Source organism: Brachyistius frenatus, unplaced genomic scaffold, assembly GCF_029030835.1.
Source record: "Brachyistius frenatus isolate BFR_SWC_R1_liver_20210118 unplaced genomic scaffold, ASM2903083v1 Contig_190, whole genome shotgun sequence".
In the NCBI taxonomy this organism is placed as follows: domain Eukaryota; kingdom Metazoa; phylum Chordata; class Actinopteri; family Embiotocidae; genus Brachyistius; species Brachyistius frenatus.
This window is the reverse complement of record NW_027210789.1, coordinates 405,309-428,339: the sequence shown is the minus strand read 5'-3', so window position 1 is coordinate 428,339 and position 23,031 is coordinate 405,309. Positions and strand designations below refer to the sequence as shown.

The 23,031-nt window shown below is 39.1% G+C and overlaps 3 protein-coding genes across 3 annotated transcripts in view; 2 read left to right on the top strand and 1 right to left on the bottom strand.

The window, feature by feature from the left end:
- The window catches only part of tnn (tenascin N), a 169,000-nt gene that overhangs the window by 37,344 nt on the left and 108,625 nt on the right, over nucleotides 1-23,031 (bottom strand). The window lies entirely within an intron of this gene.
- mrps14 (mitochondrial ribosomal protein S14) lies at nucleotides 13,731-15,416 on the top strand. The gene is made up of 3 exons (XM_069718351.1): nucleotides 13,731-13,814; nucleotides 14,476-14,640; nucleotides 14,990-15,416. The coding sequence occupies exons 1-3, from the start codon at nucleotides 13,746-13,748 to the stop codon at nucleotides 15,170-15,172; spliced, it is 417 nt and encodes a 138-aa protein (XP_069574452.1). The 5' UTR covers nucleotides 13,731-13,745; the 3' UTR covers nucleotides 15,173-15,416.
- Nucleotides 16,558-21,817, top strand: cacybp (calcyclin binding protein). The gene is made up of 6 exons (XM_069718343.1): nucleotides 16,558-16,659; nucleotides 17,538-17,748; nucleotides 17,862-17,958; nucleotides 18,037-18,136; nucleotides 20,054-20,148; nucleotides 20,584-21,817. The coding sequence occupies exons 1-6, from the start codon at nucleotides 16,642-16,644 to the stop codon at nucleotides 20,744-20,746; spliced, it is 684 nt and encodes a 227-aa protein (XP_069574444.1). The 5' UTR covers nucleotides 16,558-16,641; the 3' UTR covers nucleotides 20,747-21,817.

Below are 23,031 nucleotides of genomic sequence, written 5' to 3'. Positions count from 1 at the left end.
GATTTGACATTTACGTACTATTGTCTTTGAAGTGTTTCTCACATTATTTTTATGAAATATACCACCAGTAAGCATGAAACCTTCTAGCTGAAAGATAAACCACAACCTACCCCCTCAAACTGTGATCTCTTTAAAGCATGCAGAGAAAAACATAGTGGCTTTCAGATGGTTTCTGTTATGCAAGTGTATCCATTAAAACCAACAACCAACTTTGCAAGTGCATGTATACAAACATGGACAGAGAAAAGACAGTACAGTCTAACGCCATGACCAAAGACCCTATATGTCAAGGTTGGCAGTAGTTTACTCTCATAGTGGCTGCTTATCTCTAAATATATAAATAAGGTTTCAAATTTCTGCGGAAACAAGTGACACTGGAGCTGAAGCTGAGGGTCAGGTGTGGTGGTTGTACATGTTGAATAACCAGAGGTTTTTGGTCCATAAATCTTATCAAATATCTGAAAAGATGGCACAATACCTGCATGTCGCAACAAAGGAAAGTTAAAACTTATAAAACTGTAAACCAGCAGCTGGATATTGTAAGTTTTCAAAAATAACAATTATATAAAGTTAATAAAAAATAAAAATATTTTTTTTTTTATTTTTTATAACAGCCAATAAAGGCTCAATCTCAAGAATCTAAGGTTTATAAATACAAATGAATGCCAATTCTCGTTTTCATTTCTTAAAGGATTGGTCTTTTCTAACAACAGTCCTCAGTCATAACTACATTTTAAAGTGTAATTATCTAAGAATCTAAGATGCTCAGGAAAAATGTGAAAAGCCCGCTCTAGAGCCAGTGTTTGGTTTGTCTCTTCTGGGCTACTGTAGAAACCTGACAGTGCAACATGGCGTGCTCCGTGGAAGAGGACCTGCCCCCCATGTAATTATGAATGTTTCATTGTCAGGGAACAAATACACAATAATTCTTAGTTTCAGGTGATTAATGAGAGGATAATCATGAAAATAATGTTCCATTTCTGCCAATAAATCCTCCTAAAATCTACACATGGGACCTTTAAGATTGGTTTTGGTCTCCACCACCTCCCACCAGAGTTATAAATTAAATCTCTACAGGTTTGTTACAATAAGCATCACTTTTTGGATCATTTAATACAATTTAAACATGAAATATGTATTGTTGCCACCGAAAGGTGTAGTCATATTACTTTGAATTTATTTAGGGTGCAGTGGTAATGATGAAACAGTGAACACCATGAATAGTTAAAGCTACATGTTTTTTTCAATTTGTTATATACCAAAAGAATAAGAGTTATATTGCTGTCAGTTGGAGACAACATAGACAACGTCTGTCCTGAAGCAGTAGTGTCTTTAGTAGCAGCTTGCTTCCTGCAGCAGGGACAGACATGAACGACTCCTCGGCTGCTCTATAATGACAATGAGTTTATGCTTCCTCTGGAAGTTGAGATATAACCTTTGAACATCAATGCATGTAATGCCCACCTTTCAAATCTGCATTATCAGAGAACTTTGAAACTTGGACACTTTCTATTGCATTATGCCTTGAGAATAAATACTTGTTTAAGTTGCCTTGAATTTCTTTGTATCGTGTTGAGAGATTATTTTTAGTGCAAAGCTCTTTAGTCCTTATCATTAGAAAGCGGTACCTGCAGATATAAATCTGAAGTTGTATTAATTAACTTTGTCAGAGTGGGGGGTTGACATCAATGAAATCACATCCTTATGGAAAGAGAGGACTGATCTGATATCCCAAATGACAAAAACATGTTTTTCCACCATATTGGTTTTATAGTTCAATAACTAAATGTGTGGTATTGCTTTTAAAAAGCTGCTCCATTTTTCTCCCCTTTCCTGTCACAGAGAATATGTGACAGTAAACTTGTTTGCTCTCTCTTTGAACAAAATAATAAATGCTATTTAGTATTCTTTCATGTTTAGCGTTTCCCCCTGATTCTAGCCTTTGTGCTAAGCTTGGCTAACTATTCACTTGTGTAGTTTCCAATGTACTTCATGAATATGTGACTGGTATCAAGCTTCTCATCAGCAAGAAAGAGAGTGAGTTTTCAAACATATCAAAATGTTGCTCTAAATGTTCAGTAGACTGTATATTATAACACTGTACAGCATTTATCTTAAAATCTGTGACACCTGTTAGGATGCATGTAGTATACTGTATATTTATATGTTAGCATCATGATTGCTACGTCTTTTCAACAATCTTTATGTCCTTTTGTGTATTTTTGTCTATGCTTGTGTGCAATGATGTCAAGCATTGCTTCTCTGAGATCAGTTTGAATGGTTTTGACGTGATTACTGACTGCAATTTGGACATAGATGAGCAATGTGGTAACACAACACACGTTGCAAACGGACACACACACACACACACACACGCACACGCATACACACACAGTTGTTTAGTTGAAAATATTGACTCCTCCTGTCCATATGCCTAAGTGTCCTTGGGCAAGATGGGATTGATAATGGGATGGGATGATTGAGAGCACTAAGGTGATAAAGCACTAGACATTATCTCACAACTCCAACTTCATTCTCGTGTCTTTAGTTGCGAATCAGACTGTAAACAAAGACTTGGGCCGAGTGAAAACGGTGAAGATGTAATCTCATAGTAAATTAGAAGAAATTTCCTCCCTTCCTGAAATATTGAATTCACGTCCATGGGTCAATGTGAGATGACAGTGAACTTGACCTTCGACCACCAAAATCTTATCAATTCATCTTTGGTACCAAGTGAATGTCTTTGCCAAGCTTCACGAAATTACCTGAAGGCGTCATTGAGATGCTGCATTCACGATAATTCAACGGATAGACGGACGGAAGGACAACCTATGGGTATCGCCGGGGCTGAGGCATAAAAGTAAGTATGCTTTTTATAAAGAGAGAGTCAGGGTCCTCAGTCCTCATTTTATTTATGTTAAAACCTACCATCTCTTCTATTCTTATTTGATCTATTAATCCATTAATCTCTCAGATCATATTTTAACTAATCTGTTGATGGATTTTAACAAAACAGCAAAAATCCTTAGCTTCAGTGAACATAAAGAATATATAGAATGTTTAATGGAGACATTTACGTTCATTCACACACTTTGTAGTGAGTGCTTGTTGTGCAGGAAGTGATGACATTTACAGTACTTCATGGGACAATGAGAAAGTATTTCATGCATGTCACCATACTTTAAGGAAAATGTGTCTCATATTGTGCGTGTTGGTTTCATCCCATGTCGGGGAATGTACCCCACACTAGCGGCAGATGTAATAGAGCTCTTCACAGCAGGGTCAATTTTATATTGTGTTTCCTTTAATGTGATGCATGTCTGTACTCTGTTTTCCTTTTCTGGGAAAAAGGCAAACCCTGACTTGCTATTAGAGAAACCCACACACCTCTGATTTACTTTTTTTTTTTTATTCATCCCTGTTCTGTTTCTGCCAGGCAGGAAGTTGACTGGAAATCTACTGAGTAAATGTGTTTTTGACAACATCACAACACAAACCATGACATGCTTAAGGGTCAACACAGTTGTTGGATACCTGACGAATCCCATTGATTTGGCCTGCGTTTAACAAGCAGGTGCTGATTTAGACTATTTGTGTGTGTCAGTTCACATTACTGTCTGCTGTCTTCAAGAGGCAGCATTATTCATGTAGTGCATCTGTATTTTGATTCTTATTAACGATGTGTAGGAATAGACTTGTTAAATAGAAGGATCTGTGGAAGATAAAGCTGTGTAAAAGAAATGTCTGCCTTCCTATTGTGTGATTGAAAGACTTCATCTTAAAGCTGAGCTTTACAATGAAGTATAGTGACAGATTTACAACACACAAATTTAGAAAAATGTCACAGAATCACAACAGCATTAACACTTCGTTAAAGTAAATGTCTTTGTTTTGTGTTCTGGGAAATAACTGTGGAAAATCTTGGCTTTAACATCAGTGTCACATTTCAATTAGGTTGGGTTCTGGTTAGTAGTATTAGTCATGGCCTGTGGTTTACATTTTTTTCATGTTCTGAAAATGAGCAAACACAAGCTTGAAGAGTAGAGAGGATAATGGCCCTTCAGAGATCATTATAGCCAAGACAGAAATATTTTCTTGTAGGGTGACATTCCTCTCCATGTTTTGTCTTTTAGTAGTTGATGTTTGTTTTTGTTTTTTTATCACAAATTGGATCTCCTGCTGTTGTGGTGTACCTATTGTGATTATGGGTACGACTGTACTTTATTTACCCCTAAAATCTCCAATTGCATACAAAGAAACAAGTAAAAGGGGAGAAAAAAACACAACAATACAATAAGAACATTGAAAAAAAATGAACAGTATAATAAGTCAATCACATCTGTTAGTCCTTTTTTTTTATCAACAGGAAATTAGTTTTCACATTTAGAATTTTGTTCTATGAGGGGGACCACAAGCTCCAAAGGCAGGGTTTTTCCACCCAATGTTGACTCCATGGCTATGGCTTTGGTTAACACAGATATGACTGTGAGTACTATTTGTCTCATTTAACTCTCAGAAAGACAGCTAATACATATATTTCCCAAAATATCAAACTATTCCCCCTAAGTAACTAAACTTTAAATCCTGAACAAGGGTAACACCCATTGTGAAAACAAAGGGTAACACCCATTGTGAAAACATTTAGCCCAGTATATTACATGAACCCGCCACTTAAGAGTGTCTGAGGCTACCGACCACATTAGTGTAAATACATTTGATCAGAGTCAGACATTTATAATGACTGCATGTGTATCTGTGCTTACACAACCACTTTCAGTAATGAAAACCTGAAGCCTCGCTCGTTTTCTTAAGTAAATATACAAAAAGCACATTGACCTGTCCCTTTGAACCATATTTAATCATGCACAGGCTAACTGCGGAACAGAGAACTGAGAGATCACTGATTGCATGTTTCCTGGTGGATCTGGAAACTGTTGATTGACTTGAGCTGACTTGGAGCTGCACTATGAAGGCCTGTGTGTGAAATGGGAGGTGACAGATGGATCCAAATAGCACCCGCAGATATATAACACATGAAATATGTTTAAGGACTGACTAAGTGTCTGGCTTGTCTGAGGCTTATTGGGCTCCTTAAAATAGCCAATTCAAAGCTGACAATGTCCCATCACTGCGGTAAAAAGTAGATTTTTTTTTTTCATTCCCACCGAGACATGCAGAAATTTGGGCAAATTGTGTTCTCATTGTTTACACAGAAATGACAAGAATCCTATCAGAGGAAGCGTGGCCAGTGCTTGCTTCAATGCCCCATTGTGCATGTTTACAGTCATCAAATGTCGTGCAGGCTGTTCTTATGTCAGACCAGTGTAAACTGAACATGTGCGGAGAGCAGATCAGATTAGAGGATGCAGCGCAGATAAAGCCAAAATCAGTTAAGGGGAAACAAATGCATGCCAGATGAAGGTTTGGTTGAATGTGTTCCCTACAGAGCGCTTGTGTTCAGATTTCTTTGATGACTACCACATTTTGTACACACAAACAAAACTTGTGGATACACATACACACACGCATGATGCACATGTTCATAAACTATTAGCTGTTGCCCTGCGTCTCATTATCTTTAATACACACTACAGTTGGGTTTTATGTTCTTTTTCAACCACACAAAGTCGCAAAAGCAACATATGTGGAGTAACTATTGGTTTATATCGTGATTATCTGCTAATGTTGTTTAACTACTGTGAGCAGTCAACACACCCAGCTTTTAGATTGTTTTGAAAGATCAGTTTTTAGTGTGTCGTCTGTTTTGTCAGATAGCATATGGCAAAAAGCAACAAAAATGATCTGACAACATGTAACAGCTGTGGTCTTGGCTCAGGCCTGTGACCTGTCAGGAGAACAGTAAATGGCGCAGCCTCATGCTTTTTAGCATAATTCAGAAAATCAGGAGAGGAAGAATGAATATATTTCTTGTTTCAATTCCACACAAAAAACTTCAGCAAAGATTAACAGGCAGTTACATAATCTGCAAATCACAAAATGTGATGTTTCTGCCACCAGAATGAAAATTGATGACTCCTAATTTATATAGAGCCTATTAGCAAGTGATTTAATTGGAACAGACAAGGGAAGTCAAGCAGCAGTCAGACAGATGAACTGGTGTCAGTAGCACTACAGAGCTTCCTGGCCTGATGTGGATACCAGTCCTCAAGATTGGGTCATTCCTGCCATGAGATGTCATGTGGAAACCTGACCTTGACCCAGTCCACTAGCTGACATAACTGACAGAAACTGCTCGTGCTTTTTGATCTTACAGACTCACCGGTCGCTTCTTTTGGCCTCAGAGAAGACAGATGAGGTAAGAATTAAAAGAGAGACAATTTGGGGCGGGTAAAGTTTCATCACTTCTTGCCAACACCAGTCGTTGATGTCCATTTTACAGCATTAATAGTTATGGAATAGACTGGAAGGTGTAGATTTGGGGACTTCCTCTATAAAAGTTATTATGCAGGGAGTGGATTTCAACAAGTAAGAAAACTAAAATGGAAGCAATTAACACTGTTTTATTGCTGCATTTGTGACAAATCAGTGCACTGGAATACATTTTTGGCAAGCATCATCAGAAAAATCACTTTTGTGTGAGATATCTGTTTTCAGCTGACACTAAAAACAAGGTTAAGATAGCCTCTGACTGACAGGCCAGGACCTCCAGGGTCTCCACTGGAAAACAGATGTATTGGGTTACAGACAGAGTGACAGTGACAAATAACACACCGTGTACTCTTGTTCTTGCCTAGAGAATCTTAAACAACCCGTTTTCTGCCAGTATTAATATGATTCAAACACAAACAGAGAAAGAGAGGTCACATGAATGAACACTTCCTCTAACGCTGACACAAAGGAAATTATTCCAGCTTTGAAAATCGGCAGCAGGAGTTACCCTTCACCTGATCCTACTGAGTCCAGAAGGATTTGTTTTCAAAGCTTGCGGACTACACTTCCTAGAGCATTGGTGGTCGTGTAATTAAGTATAATGACAGATGTGTCTTTTCCCACCCCTCTTCTTGTCTACCTGACTAACTACCCTCATTTGAATCCAGATATCATCATCTGAGAGTGCTTCTGTTGTTTGCCTTGACAGTGACTTTAACATTTATTATATCCAGTGAATAAATCTTTTGTCTTTTACGAATATCTCTTTACATGATCTGAAATGGAACAAAACAACAGTAGCATGATAAAACATGAACCAGACAACTTTTTTCTTATGAGATTATGCATCTAACATTTTATAAACATAAAACAAAAATGTTTTGAATTGGTAAAGAAGTTGTTACTTTCAGAAAAGTGCTGTAGTATGATGTATGATGTAGTATATCTGCAGATGGGCTCCAAAAGGCTCATTTCCTAGTCTTACAATATTGTGATTGATAATATTACATTGGAAATGTATCTCCCAGGACATAACATGATAAAACAGATGCTACGAGGCAATCACACATATGACTGATGCTTGCTCTACCTCAATTAGAAGAGCCTTATTTTTGTATGTTTTTGGAAATGTCCTATACTGTAAATGAAAGAAACAGTCAGACAAATTTATCAAAAAGTTTATTTATCATAGCCTTGAGTTTTGAACGTACAGCATTTCATGTTAATGCATATACTCTGCTCTGTCCATCCAAACCTTGCTGTTATGAGACCTTATAGTCTCTTGTCTCATGTTAAGAAACTTTTGAATATGATTTTTTTACCTCAAACTTTTTCATATGATCAAGTTTCATCTGACGCTTATAAAATGTGGCATGTGTTGTGTGTAAGTTAAGTATGTATATTACGTGTAAGTCCTCTTTTCAGGTTTTTTTTAAAGATTTGATGTTTTTGAAATATTAAGACATGATCTGCATTTTCATTCCACATTGATAATTAACTAAGAAAATAAAATCTTAGCAGAACCGAGATTTTAAATTTCCCTGTCACATCACATCAGGTATAACAATCTTATTTCGGGGAAGGACCAATAAACATATTAGATGAGTTAAAATAAGTAAGCTGGATGGTCTGTGGATGTTGTGACAGGTCTGTATATCCAAGTATTGTATTACCTCAAATGTGTGTATAGATCTAATCCTGGTAATGGGAGTACAAACCTGCTAAAGCACACATGCCATCAAGTTGAAGAGTCAGTTTCTCTTTGTCCAGGGGGAAAGCTGAACATTCCTGAGCGATGGGAAGCAGGGACTTCTGACTCAGTCAGGCTATGGCTTACTGCTAAACAAGCCGTATCAAATGGACACTGATTACCAGGAGGTGAGCGATTTCCCATACTGACAAGTCAGTGAAAGTATCGCAACAGCTACTGAGACAGCTAAGTGCTATTATCAGTTTCTGCACCAGGAATATTTGAAATAAAATGTAGGCTTTCATGCAATACAAAGCAAACATTGTAGCGCTAAACTAAAACTGTGTTTTTTTTTCAGTAGTGTGGCCTTTTATAAAGTGTTGGCCTAAAAGATATTTTTCTCCCTTTATTCTGCTGTCGCTCTTGTTTCTCCCATGGCACGCATTCATGTTGTTCAAATCTATGTAGTTGCACTGCTGCACGAGGTTTCCATGATCAAAAATCCAGCCTGAATGGCTCGCTTTGTCAATGGTTTATTAAAGCACCTTTAAATGCTGTAACATGTGCTCAGTTCTTTTCATTGAGCGAAAAAGTTTGCCAGAGACATCCGCTCCCGAATAATGGGCCAGTTGAAGGCCTGAAAACCTGCGGCTCGCCTAGTGAAGTTTACGACATTGCAAGGAGAGAGAGAGTTATTTATTTTACCCAGTAAGAGAAATACAGGAAATGTGTCTGTTACATTTTTTTCCTCTTTGCACCAGGTACTGTATGCATTTGACTATGGTTTCATAGAAATGGAGGAATTTTTCAAATGACCTGTAACCACTTTACCACATTTATGTAGACTGGTCTTTCAGGACATAATACCTTCTTCATATGAACTGGCTCTAATGGGTTTGGTGTAGATTGAAACAAGCACACAAGTGCCTGTGTAAAGCAGTGTTGTTTAAAAGAAATGAAAACGCTTTATAGACTATTTTGGTATTAAGCAGTGTCAGTGAAGTGTTCGTGTTCTTGCTATAGTCATTATTATTTTCAAGGATAAATAGGTAGTATATGAAAAGAGAGCCCTTCCATGTCACTCAGCATTCACTCTATAGAAAACACTTGAAATCAGCAAAGAAAAGATTTCTTTCTATTACCAGATAAAGCGGTTTCAAAGCATTAAGTGTGTTAAGCTACATGCCCTGTGATGTATGTGATGTTATCTACTGACTTATTAACATGTAAACAAATATGGAAATGCGTATCTGACTCAGAAATTATGACCAAGTTATATGATTCTTAAAAAATCTGGATTACAGCCGGGCTGCAACACAGAGATGGCGGTCTGCTTCAAAGACACGTCATCTCTGTTTTTACATTATGGCTGCATATGATATAATGTTATGGTATGGACATATAAGGAACATTCTTGTTTTGTTAGCTGGACGTAACTGCACTCAAATCTGGTGTCAAATATCTGAACTACCACAGGAATACGTCCTAAAATGTGACCACCGCCCTCAACGGTCCCAACTGAGATCACATTCTATCCAAGATGCCAAAGTTAAGCTTTGTTAAGTTTCATTGATCTATATTTCACTACTATTTTGCTTCTGCTGCTGCCCGCAGTCTGATTATATGGGCTGTGTATGATTTATGTTCATAAGTCAGGTTTGGTCAAGAGTGTAAAAGCCCACCCAAGTAAGAAAGACAACATTTTGTTTATTGCTTACAATCTGATTGTCGGCCATACAAATGTCAATCTGCTCAAAAGGGGAAGACACATTAAGAACATTAAGTTCCAATGTGTGATTGTCTTTGCCTACAATTATCCTACATTTCACCAGTAAAGCATTCAGATAATACTAATCATAAACATTATTTGTATAGCACCTTTCATACAAGAAATGCAGCTCAAAGTGCTTGACAGCAAGAAAATGACATACAGTGTTTCACATAAAAACAGATATAAAGGAGCATTTAAAAATATAGATAAGAAATGAGATGCATAAGAACAGATTAAATGCATGAAATCAAACCCCCAAAAATTGTTAAAATATAAAATAAGCAATATACATTTTAAAGGTATGGTAGTTCAAGTGCAGGCAGGCAAGTGCAAGAGAGCTTCAAGAGTAGCTGGTTAAAGGCTAATGTAAAGAGATATGTTTTGAGCTTTCTTTTAAAAGTATTAACTGAGCTAGCTTCCCTTATATCTACAGGTAGTGTGTTCCACAGCTTTGGAGCGTAGTTGACAAAAGTTGACTCCCCAATTTTCTTGATAAGAAAGCCAGAAATGGTGGCAGCAAATTCTCCACTTCCCCATCCTCTGAAATCTAAATTATATCCGAATCAGACGCTCTTAAAAAAAAAAAAATGCACAGGAAATATACAGACATACTGTTCCTGTCCCATTTCCATCTCTCTCTGTAAGTATGTCGTAAATCAGCCCAAGGGATCCTTGTTGGCTTTAATCATGTTGTTTAGGGTGGGATGAAAGAATGCGTAAACCACGATAGCAGAAGGTATCGTTGATGAACACCAGAGGTTAGCTCTTTGCTGATGGCTGTCTGTTACGTATTAGAGGAGCTTTCCGTGTGTCACACTGAGGGCACAAACCTTTAACTGAGGAACTTCGTATGGACTTTACATCTCCACAACAAGGCACTAGTATACACTGCTAAATGGCCTTATGAGTGACAGTTTGGCAATATGTATACTATTTTATCAAAGATGTTGCTTTGATATGATAGTATAAAGGTCAGAGTAAAGCCTAACATCCACATTGTCAGAGTACATGATACACTGCGTCGCTACTTCAGGCCTTTTGTGTGTAAAAAAAAACACACAAAAAAACAAGTTCTGTCCAGCTCTGTATGGATTCAGACAGACCATCCATTATATTATTGTATTATTGGATGGATAACTCATATTTAGGTTGTCTAGTTAACTTGGTATTGCAATTCTAGAGTGTAAGCAGCGCCTCACGTTGACCGTGTTCACAGCATTGCTGTCGTTTTTTATGGATGAGGCCACCTGTCTGCTGTCTCGCTGAGTAATCTCAACGTATCTCAGTAACACATCAGTTTTATATTGCATGGCTTTGTTCCCAAATCTCCCAAGTCTTTGCTGTGATCCGGCCTGAGGTCTCAAAATCTCCTGCAAAGCACACAACTGTACTGCTGTTCCAGTGAGACACCAGCACGAGACACCTTTCTTCTTTAAAGCCAGCTGGCGAGAGGCGGCATTTGTACACTAATTTGTATTATCTGTTTGTAATGTCTAAAAGTCCAAATATCTGGGATCTTTCTTTCTAATACTATTTTGTTTAATTATTTTGTCTGATGTAGTTGACCAGTGTGATTAAATTTGCTCAAGCAGAATGGTGGCCAAATTCTTCCCTGTCAAGGGCCAAAAGTGAATTTGGATGGAGGCCTGCCAGCCAAAAATACATGTTTTATTTCATTGAAATGTGATATATTAAAAAAACAAAAACATTATAAATCTAAAATAAACTTTCAGATAATTTACTCTTTAGTCTGTGTAACAGTAATTATTTCAAAGAAATTGTCAAAAACAGTCATCCTGCAAATGTCAGTGTGCCGCTGCCTCGATCTGTCATCTTGACTGGCAGATTAAAGTCAGTGACGTAGACACACTAACAGCACATGAGCATCAGCAGGAAAGAGAAAATACCACAAGATGTGGGCCAATGTCATTTAATAGGGAAGCTTAACAGCATGCTGTACATTGCTCTAAAACTCATATTATGCACTTTTTAGCTGCACAAAATGTATTGTCAGTTACATTTTTTTTATAGCAGTTAAAAATGAAGGAGAATAAGCACAATTTGTCAAGGGCCAGTACAAAAAGGGTTGGGCTGCTCTGCCCAAGTACAAACGCTCTATATTAGATGTGTTGTAGCCAATATGGTGTGCAGAGAGCTAAACCATGATGTCTGTTAATCAGAAAATAAGTTGTTTACTCTAATCAAGCTGTTGAAAGTCTGACTGAAGAGTGTTTGAACACCTGCAGCAGAGAGGTATTTTTGCCTTGCAGCACAAGTTAATTCCTGCTGGCAGAAGCTGCCAGCCTGCCATTTTTCATACAATTCAAAAACCTAGAAGGTCACCTTTCAGATCCCTTCATGCCTCCGACATCTCTATGTTAGGACGGTAAAATAAATTACAGAGAGAATGATTTTGGCTTCCTGGTGGGCTTGGAAGAGCCGCATCAGTGGCTTGAACTACATGCCAAAACCAACTGAGGGCCAAAAAGCAGCTTAACTATGATATACTGTGGCTGTCAAATGACAATGCTGTATTTTCCAAAAATTTAAAAACTGAACAAAAATTGTTTTTCCCTGGTTGCAGTGATTTGAAAAGATTTGCTGCTGACAACTCCCAAAAAATATAACAGTTGAATATTTTGACATCAATCAGTAAATTAAATATATTTATTTGGGGTTGCTGTATATTCAGTGACAGTTCTACACTTACTCTCCTGTCATTTATGATTTAATTCAACGCTCAGAAGCCTGTGCAGATTTTCCACTGTGCTTCATAATGTTCTTTATAGAGAAAGCTCTGCCTGCAGTTTGTCATGTGTTAATATTTATCTAAGAACGCATCCCCCTCGAGGCTCCAAAATAATGGGGATTGTTCAGGAAAACCTTAATGGAATCTGCTTTTATTGGGGTTTTTTTCTTACTTTTAGGACAGTACCCTGCTGCACCATATGTTGACAGAACAGCAGAGAGTCCTGTTTTATATATGTACTTCCTTCAAACACAAGGGTTTCATTGTTAGTGGTACCAGGGGAGAAAAGAGGGGTCTGAGTTTCAGAAGATTTAAGAGGAGGATTTCTGTCAGAGAAGGTTTGGATTCAGCATCAAGAGGCACTCTGCTCATGGTGGGTGGTGGTGAGAGAGTATGAGCTCATGATCACAGAACTATACTGCCACCTATTGGTTTGTAATTGAGCCACATGGATCTAAAAAAATCATGCCACTTCAAGATCATCTGTTTGATAAACGGACTTGGATTTAAAACTTGGATTTGCTGGAAAATGCATTGTTTCTCTGAGCTTGTTGACTTTAGAGATGCATTGTTCTTAAACAACAGAAACAATACAAACAAATGATAATGTTATGGAATATGATGTATTACTGTAGATTAAACTAACCAAAAGTAGCTTACATAAAGTAGGCAAAATAAGCACAACCTTATGGCAATGAAAGGTACATTAATTCAACAGTATTCATTCAAAAACATCATATATAACATTAAAACACTGGAGCATTTACTGCATAGTGTGTGCTTTTACTGTTGATACTCTAGGTACATTTTGTTGGTGATATGTATACTTTTACTTAAGTAAAGACTTTTACTTGTAGTGGACTATTTTCACAGCACATTATTAGCACTTTTACTTTAGTAAAGAACCTGACAGTCTGGATATTTATATTTATGTATTAGGCTAATTTTTTTTTCTTTGTATGGCATGTGTTTTTTGGGGTTTTTTTCCCCCCCTTTCTGATCTCCTGCTTGTAACTTTTTATGCAAAATATGATGGTCCAAACAACTCTCAGATTTTGATTGTTCTTCACACTCCTGGTCGACAGGTGGCGGTATAGCTTTGTTCTTCCTCTCGGTGGTTTTGCGCAAACACATCCAAATCCAACATGGCGGCTCACAGACTGGCATGTTTGGGGCTGAATGCCCTTTACTCCACCGTCTGCGCTCCGAAGCAGGTAACCTACTCATTATAATCGTACATGTTGTGGTCGAAACGTTTTCATTAAGACTTACGTTGCACAGCTGTCACAGAAGGCTGAAGAGAAGGGCCGTAGTATCAGTCTGACGAGCGCTCCGTGTGACGCACACTTCAATTGTAAAGCCCACTCTGTGTGTACTTCTCACACTTAACTTCAACAACTTCCTCATACTACAAAAATGCGTGAGCAAAAAAAGCAACATTTTCTCCTGTGATTTCTCAATTAACTGCACGAATAACTTGCGCTTTTCAAAAAAAAAAAATTTACGTTTGTCTCCGGCATTGTGTTGGTTGTATTTGATAGCTACACAATAAAAAAACTATGTGCAATAGGAACTGCCAACATTGATCAGTGATGAGGCCAATGTGAGGGAGTTTCAAACTGTAGCACATTACAGAGCCAAAATGATCAGCGTTTGGTGGGACTGTTTTAGATTTGTGTCAGCAGGCGGGGCGGTTCTCGCATATTCTAATAATATCTGCTTTCTCCGATAAAGTTTTCACAACAGATTCTGGGAAAAAAAAACAACAAAAAAAACCAACTCTGTGTGAGTCATTCACTCTTGTGTGTTTGTGTGAGTGGCACACAGGCACATGGTTAGCCGTCAGTCACTAACTGAAGGAACACTGTGCTGCAGGCACTGAGAGGCTGCTGGGGGGCGGCGGAGCAGGTGAGAGGTTACTATGTCGACTGGAGGATGCTGAGGGACGTCAAGAGGAGACAGATGGCTTTTGACTATGCTGACGAGAGGTTACGGATCAATGCAGTGAGGAAGAACACCATCCTACCCAAAGAGCTTCAGGTAGACTGCGGTTCGTCCACCTGCATGATTGACATACCGAACAAGTTATATGTAATGCAAGACGACACGTTTTTAAGTATGTTGTGATCCGATAAACTGCACGTCTCGGTTGATTTTGTAGCACCTTCCAACGACTTTATTTTTGTGCTTCATTATGTCACACAAACCGTACTGTTGCTTTGTTACACTGGACTCTCGCTACATGTGGAAGCAGGGCATCTGAAAAATGCAGTGTGTGCTATAATAAACGATTCACTAAGGGGGCTCGTGCACCGGTAACGTTTGGATTATTCCTTTGCTGATGCAAGGGGGTGTGTGCATTTTTTTTTTTTTATATACATCTCTACAGGAGGTAGCTGACAAAGAGATTGCAGCCCTACCCAGAGACAGCTGCCCCGTGAGGATACGCAACAGGTGCGTGATGACTTCCCGACCCAGAGGAGTGAAGCGAAGATGGCGACTGAGCCGTATTGTCTTCCGTCATCTGGCTGACCACAACCAGATGTCGGGGATTCTGAGGGCAAGGTGGTGACTTGTCCCTCGTCGGACATTTCAGTCAGATTGCATCGTGGGGAAAACAAGCTGTTTCAGTATGAACAGAGGGGAAAAGAGCGTTTGCTTTTGTCACGCTTCTTTAAATTTGTTTGTCCTGGTCAATAAGCTGCTTTTGTTTTCTAAAGGCTCTTCTAAGTATAAGAATGACAAACCCAAATAATATTTAAAGAGGACGTAATAATGCGACACAAAAATGGCAGAATAAATATTGTTGTACATTACTATTTTCACGAATGTCTTGGTTTATTGCACAATGTTGATGTTGATACAGAGACCAGCAATGATTCATAATTTCATCGGTATAAATGTGGGCAAGGGGAAACATATTTATTTTCACCATCTGGAAAAGAAGTTGGTTACCTAATAAAAGTACTGACTGACATAAAGTCTTGCAACATTGCAATATTTCCCCCTTTGCTAGGGCAAAGACATTTCCCGGATTTTCCTCTACAGTATGGTTGTATAAAGTTCAGGAGAAGCTCACATACTCAAATAATTATATGTATTGAATACTAAATATATATAATGATATATTCATATATTGTGAAGACTCCAAACAAAGTTGAACAGCTGTAGCTTCTTCATTTTTTGGTGGGGTAACATATTATTTGATCATACACTCTCTCTGCTGGGTCCCTGCTTATATGGGTGTTATAGACAAAAGTACAAGCAGATAAACAAGCAAAGAAGGCTCTTAAAATGAATGACAGCTAAGTGATAAAAGTAGCAGAAGGTGGGAGAGAGGCAAAGTCACTAATGAGAGCAGCCATAACTGACACCTCGCAGAAGGAATGGGATACAGACAATAAAGAGACACATCACTATAAGATACAGAAGTCAGATCACGTTAACAGGTTCAAAGGTAGATACCGCAACAGTAAGGAAGGATAACCGCGTGATTTAAGACATGGACATGCAGAGTTTCACTCCACATTATCCATGATGGAAAAAAAAAAGTAAATCAGACATGTGTCAGTGGTGTTATGTGGTGTGGAGGATGAAGAAAACGGTGCCATCCGTTATATGTCAGAGAGGAAGATATTCAGGGATGTTGGAGATGAGACGAGGCAGGAATTGAGTTGTTGTTTTTTTTAAATCAATACTCGGCGCAGGACAGGACTTCAGGGGGACCGAAAGGGGACTCGTAGACTTTATAACACAGGCGAGAACAAAATATTTATATAGAGGCCACGAGATACGTTTCAGATCAGGAAATAGTGTGTAGGTTTGACTTTGTTTTTGGCTTTCCAAGCCCGGCGTCGTGAATTCATTCGTAGACACACACGTGAATCTACACACTCCGAAACAGCAGGTGGCGCTGTGGACCGTGGAGGCTGGTTTACGAGCCACCGATCAACCCGCAGAAGAAGAGTCGGACCGTCCTGCGGAGTCAGAGCAGTGAGGAGGCACAGACGGAGCCCTGTGGATAAAGACGCAGCCTTAAAAATGGATCCAACAGAACAGGTGAAGACTCGTTTGGTGTACAGCTTGTACAAAAAAACTGGTGTTGGCGTGATTTTAGCTGAGTTAGCTGCATTTACATGACTACACTGAAGGCGATGCTAGGTTAGCTAACCTTTAATGATTAGCCAGCCACCTCCTCCCTCTAATTTATCTCTAATTTCAGATACCGTCAGATTATTATTTTTTTTTAAACTAGTGTGAAACCCCTGTCGTTGTGGATATATATATATATATATATTTTTTTTTTTTTTTAAAGATAACAATGGCTAGTCGTGGCTGGCTGAACCAGTCAGTAGCTAGTTAGCAATAGTATCCAGTTAGCTTGCTAACTTAGCCGTTAGCTTTGAGGACATTGTAGCAACACGGTTCGAGCTCGCGCGCGCTGCTAAACGTCAGAGCCACTACGTTACTGGTTGCCATGGCAGCGGAGCGGCTTTGGTAACTAATGTATCTATTCGTTGTGATTGGTAAACGATATCTTGGCTTCGTTCATGTTTTGTGATGATGTAATCGATCCTGTTTATGCCACAATGCTAAACTACACTATATAACTACACATTTTGTGTGATTTGCATTAAGACAAACACACTGGTCGATAAGTAATATTATCTATACTGAGAATTGATCTTCAGAATTTCATTTCTTTATGTTTTTGCAACTTTTTTTTAATTTTTTTTTTATCACGCACATGTTTCTTCAGATCCATTTAAGCGTGTACTTTCAGTATCTTTTTTTAGTCAAAATGTGTTTCCTGACAATCGGCTAATGAAGAAGCGTTTCACCTCCTGCAGTGTCGACCGGACGTCCTCCCAAAACGGTCACGTCGCTTAATACGGGGAACGCGCGTTTCTCAGCATCTCCCGTCTTTCCCAACACAGATCCACCAGCTGGAGGCAGACCTGCAGGAGTTGGGGTCCCTCCTGGAAAAGGCGGAGAGGAAAAGGGCGCAGGAACTGTTGAAGCAGGAGCAGAAGAAGGTGGAGAAGGAGCTCGCGGCCAAACGACAGCAGAAGGAGCAACAGGCCAGGAGAGAGGCAGACCCATCCGCAGCCTCCAAAGCCGCATACACGGTCAAGATCACCAGCTACGGTATGGGGCAAGTGTTTGGTATGAGTATTTGTCGGAGGATGCTGCAGTCGAGATGTGTGAAAGAGCTGGAAAAAAATATTGTAGCCGTTCACACTTGTGCCTCTTCTTTGCAGCGTGGGACCAGTCTGAGAAATTTGTCAAAATTTACCTCGCGCTGAAAGATGTGCACAAAATTCCACCCGAAAATGTGGAGGTCAACTTTACAGAAAGGTAAGTTGATAGTCAACATGGAATAATCACTGTGTTCATTCATCACGTGCCATGGTTTTCTCATTGTCTCTGTTGCAGGTCGTTTTCCGTGCTGGTGAAAGAGCTAGACGGCAAAAACCATCAGATGACAATACTCAACCTGTTATATCCAATTGATGAGAAGGACAGCTACAAAAAGGTAAAAAAAAGAAAAAGGGACACGTGTAACTTTTTTTTTTGGTCTGGTTACAAACGATCACCAGTAGATTATCTACAAGCTGACATCATCACTACCTTCCTGACTTCCTCTTTTTTCAAACATGATAAATGATGATGAGGGCTTTTTATATCCAGAAGTCAACAGCTGGCTTTGGGTAAAAAAAAAAAAAAAAAATCTTTGCTCTCATCTTAGACATCAGGGAGTGTAGTAGCAGTAGTCGAAGAGGATTTGTCATCAGACTAGCTGGCCCCATATTTCTGAAACATGTTACCAAGCGTGGTGTCGCCAAAACTGTAGGTCGTGCATTTCTTTAAGACAGGTCGAAGAATGAAAAATTCAAAGATTCAGATCTGCTGTCAAGCTCGACCTCTCATCCACTTTGTCCCTGTATTTGAGACGGCCTCTTTCTTGCATATAGCTTGTGTGATGCTGTGCCTGATGTGGGCCCGTCCTTCCTTAAAGGTGCCTGTTCTCCTTACATGGATGCACAGCAGGTGCATGTTTTTGCTTTGTGAAAAGCCAACAGAAAAATACTTCTCTTATCAGTTTGTCCTGCTCAAGAGGGTTGCTGGATTTCTGATCCTGACTTCACCTGCTATCAGTAGTTTGCTCTATATATATATTTTTTTTTTTTTTTTTTTTTTGCTATTTACTGTTTTCTTGCTTTTCAAAAGCTGAGTAATTGAAATTCTTTGTCCCCAAATAAACACAATATCATCATCTGTTCAGAGTCATTCTACCTTCTGCAGCCATTTTTTTCTTCAAATACTCAATTTTCAAAACAAAAACAAAAAAATAGTACAGTATAAGCTTAAAGGTGGGCTGGAGCAAAATGTTTACCTTGCCTAATTAAAAAACCAACATCCACTTAATTGAGGAGGAAGGGTAAAAGTTAATAATAACTTTTTTTGATGCATTCTTCCGCACCATCCATGCACACCAGTTATGTGCACCTCTGCCTGTGCATCAGTTTAAAGACATGTTTATATTTTTGGATAAAAGACCGTTGCAGTCATTTTGCTTTTGGCAAAGACAAACTGAGGCAGTGAGTCTTTCAGCAAGGGAACGGCCTGTGCCAGACAAATACGAGCAGCAGTCAATGGACTCGGTGACAGAACATCTTAACTCAGTTTCTGAATCGTTTGGTTCACTCTTGGTTGTCCTGTCGTACTTCTTACATTTAGATTTAGACTTTATTTATCCCACGGTGGGGAAATTTAGTCGTCACAGCAGCATAGAAACACAAAAAGGTGCACACAATAAGAATTTATTTATTTTACAAATACGTATAAAATAGAATAAGATAGATATCTTTTTTAGAAAAAAAAAATAAGAGCAATGAATAAATACACAAACCTCCTCTGGTAAAGAGGTGTGCCATATTGCATTGTTTACAATAATATCCATATAATCTTTATTATGATTGTAAATAAGCCACATCGTGATAATGACGGTATTTCGACTTATTGATGTAATGACATTATTCCGTTACATAACATTTACAGTAAATTATGCACAGCAATAACCGGCATGACTGAAGGTGGCTTCTCTGTGGAGAATTTAGTTCCTAATGATTCACGCTAGCGCAGATGTTGATCATTAAATATTGTTCAGACACTGGAGGGCACAAAATACTGAATTTCCACATCAGAGCAGTGAGTCTCAATACACTGCATTTACTTATCAAAGACTTACGGTTATGGTGATTTGACTTAAACCTGCAGCCGTATGAAATCTAGACGGTCATCTTGTCCCTTCTCTTGACAGGTGATTGAATGCGATTGCAGCGGTCCAGTTGCATTTTATCCTCAGTTTGATCTGCCAGCTTTTGAAGAACATATTCAGGAATGTTTGTCTTTGAGAAAGTGTTGTAACTGTCCCTCCTCTCTGCAACAGATAAAAACAGATATGGTCTTGGTCATGTGCAAGAAGCAGACAACAAAGAAGTGGGATTGCCTCACAATGGTGGAAAAGCAGTCAAAAGAGAAAGAGTAAGTTCAAGATGTATTGATGAATTTCACCTTCGGTATGAGTTAATCAGTCATTTTGAGTGAGGCCACGGCGGGCTGAGGTGAATTAGTTCATTAAAACTTGAACGTTATATTGTTGGTGCGATTGTGCCTTCCTGCGAAGGTATCATTAGCTAATAACGATACCTTGGCAGGAGGATTTGTGCAAAGAATAAATTTATCCAAAGCCGTGCAACCTTTTGAAAGGCTGATAATTTTGGCTCTCTGACTATTCACTGAAAACAGCACTCCTTTTGAAGCATGAACTGGCCTGCACATCGAAATACAGTCCAGCTCTGTGTGCCAGGTGTCACTGTCTTATCAGGCAGGGATTAAATGCAGCCTGGGTGCAAACATACAATTCCAAGGACCATTTAAAGACATTGTTAACAGTGTTTTCCTCCTTGCTCTCGGCAGGAAACCCAGTGGGGATGCCAATGCAGATCCCAGCGATGGCCTGATGAGCATGTTGAAGAAGATTTACTCAGAGGGAGACGACGAGATGAAGAGAACCATCAACAAAGCCTGGACAGAGTCCCAAGAGAAGAATATAAGAGGAGAAAACGTGATGGACTTCTAAATATTGCCGCTTTTCTGCAGCAGGGCCAAATACGAGCTGTAAGGGCTGCAGCAGGCATGACTTCCAGTAAACAAAGCTCATATATATATATATATATCAGTAATAATATCCCAGCCTTGGATGGCCTCATTTTGACCCTGCTTTGAAAACAGGCTATTCCATTTCATTCATCATGGCCCATAATGCATAGATCTCAATAAATTGCTTTGAAAATGTGTGTACCAACAATATGGGTGCTGTCCAGCAGATGGCGACCCCAACAGGGCACAACCTCACACCATTTCATCATGGTTGGTTTTAGATTCCATCACTCAGGAGTAGATTTTAGGGGAAGTGAAGTCTTTGTTCCTGTTAATATTTCCTCCTATCTTTCTGCCTACTCTGGAAGTTTGTATTCTCCTCTTTCTAACCTTACTTGATGAAGTCATATTTAAAGGGTTAAAGGACCACAATGCAGGTTTTATGGGTCTTGTTTTCCTGTCTCGATTCAGACGCACATGTCTATCAGTCTTCACGGTTTAGATCGGACCAGGGTAAATGTAATTGGTGAAACTTGTTAATATTGTTCTTGTGTCAATTCAGTGCAGCTAAATCGAGCTGATGTTTAGGATGTTTTCATGTGTTTATTTGCCAAACTGTGGCTCATACTCCTGTTGACTTCTTTAAATATAATCCTCCCATAAGCTTTTTATTTTGTCATTCCGTAGACAGATCAAATGATTGCTGCAAAGACAGTAATACTCTTTAGATCAGCCCCGTGTAGTAATTTACATGACCGCAAACATCTGATTGACATTTAATGTATTTCACTCAACTTGAAGTGTGATGCTGTAAAACACTTCTTTGTAATTCTTTAATGTGACTGCCGCAGGCCTACAGTGTTGGACAGTTACGTGCTATATGTTCTATGTATGGTAGCACCGTTCACATAGTAGCATTCCCTTCATCATTGTGAAAATGTGTTTTGATTTTGTAAATTATTTTACAATGGCTCTCGTCATCATCTTACACATGTTGCTGTCTGCCCTCCGGTTGTTCAAGCATTTCCAACAAATATAACCGTTGAATTGACTCTGTCTTCTGGTTTTGAGATCAGAATAGATTTTCTGAAGCATTTTTACCTTTAAGACTTGGCTTGCTGCAATATATCATGCATGCTTCCATCCTGTCTTCTACAACTCAAAATTTCAGGCTGTCATGCTTTAATACTTTTATAGAGGCCTACCTGTCCATCAAAAGTTGTATTTATTTCTAAATGCATTTTTAAAACTTCAAAATCCAGAAAAACAACCTGCATCTGTACGACTGAAATATTAGAATAAACATTAAGGTTATCAGTGCTCCAGATGCTATTTGATCCTCGTGTTTATGGTGCAGTGCAGGGTTGCTTTTGAAGACAGTCAAAACACAATAGAGCACCTGATAAAACAAATTTAAAACCATTTCAACAATCAAAATTTAATAGGGCCAGCGTTTTGGAGCTGCACGTTTTGTCCACCAGGTGGCAGCTGTATTCAGTAGTTCAGTATTTCCCTGTGGGGGATTTCTCTCAGGGGAAATATAACCCAGGATTTTACTGTAGAAATTCTTTAGCATTTCTACAAGGGGGGGGGGGGGGGTGTTTCTGGAGTTTTGGGTAGAATATAATTTACTTTTCAAAATCAAAATAAGACTCACTGCATCCTTCTACGATCTGTAGGCCCTGCTTAATTCACGTGTGGACTTATTTGCAACTTGCGTATTCATGGTAGCCTCCCAGAGATTCCATGCTTGAACGTGACTAACTGGAAACTGTGTGTTGTGCGTTGTGCAGATTAATTTCCACAACAACAAAAATTTCCCCATAGCTCAGAATATGTTTAGGTTTCACATCCTCTTGCCTTTCTTAACAAGTTCTCCCTTAAATGATCAGGATCGCGTGAGCTTTCGCTCTCTCCCAGACCCATTTACCGCATGTAATAAACAGTGGTTCAGTAGATTGAGGGTGACAGAACCCCGGAGACCCTCCCGTCTGGAGTCGCAGCGTGTCACTGCCCTCCAGCAGCTCTGAGACATGAACTACATCAACGGGAGTTAGACCGATTCTCTCTTCATGAGCTCCTTCATTCATCTTTTCTTTCTTAGATGGCGGATACATTTTTTTTTTTTTGATTGAAACTCTGCCTCTGCAAATCGTCTGGACTTTCTCCCCCAGTGCACCACCTCCCCCCGCCCCCTGTTCCGTGACGTCGCCGGTCTCTATATAGTCGGGGACGATGTGCCCAGACACGCCAGATGGAGACAGT

Coding starts and splice junctions, on each gene's coding strand:
- mrps14 (XM_069718351.1), top strand. CDS start 13,746: ATGGCGGCTCACAGACTGGCATGTTTGGGGCTGAATGCCCTTTACTCC. Junction 13,815..14,475: donor CCGTCTGCGCTCCGAAGCAG/GTAACCTACTCA, acceptor ACTGTGCTGCAG/GCACTGAGAGGCTGCTGGGG. Junction 14,641..14,989: donor TCCTACCCAAAGAGCTTCAG/GTAGACTGCGGT, acceptor ACATCTCTACAG/GAGGTAGCTGACAAAGAGAT.
- cacybp (XM_069718343.1), top strand. Junction 17,749..17,861: donor GGTCAAGATCACCAGCTACG/GTATGGGGCAAG, acceptor TCTTCTTTGCAG/CGTGGGACCAGTCTGAGAAA. Junction 17,959..18,036: donor GAGGTCAACTTTACAGAAAG/GTAAGTTGATAG, acceptor TCTCTGTTGCAG/GTCGTTTTCCGTGCTGGTGA.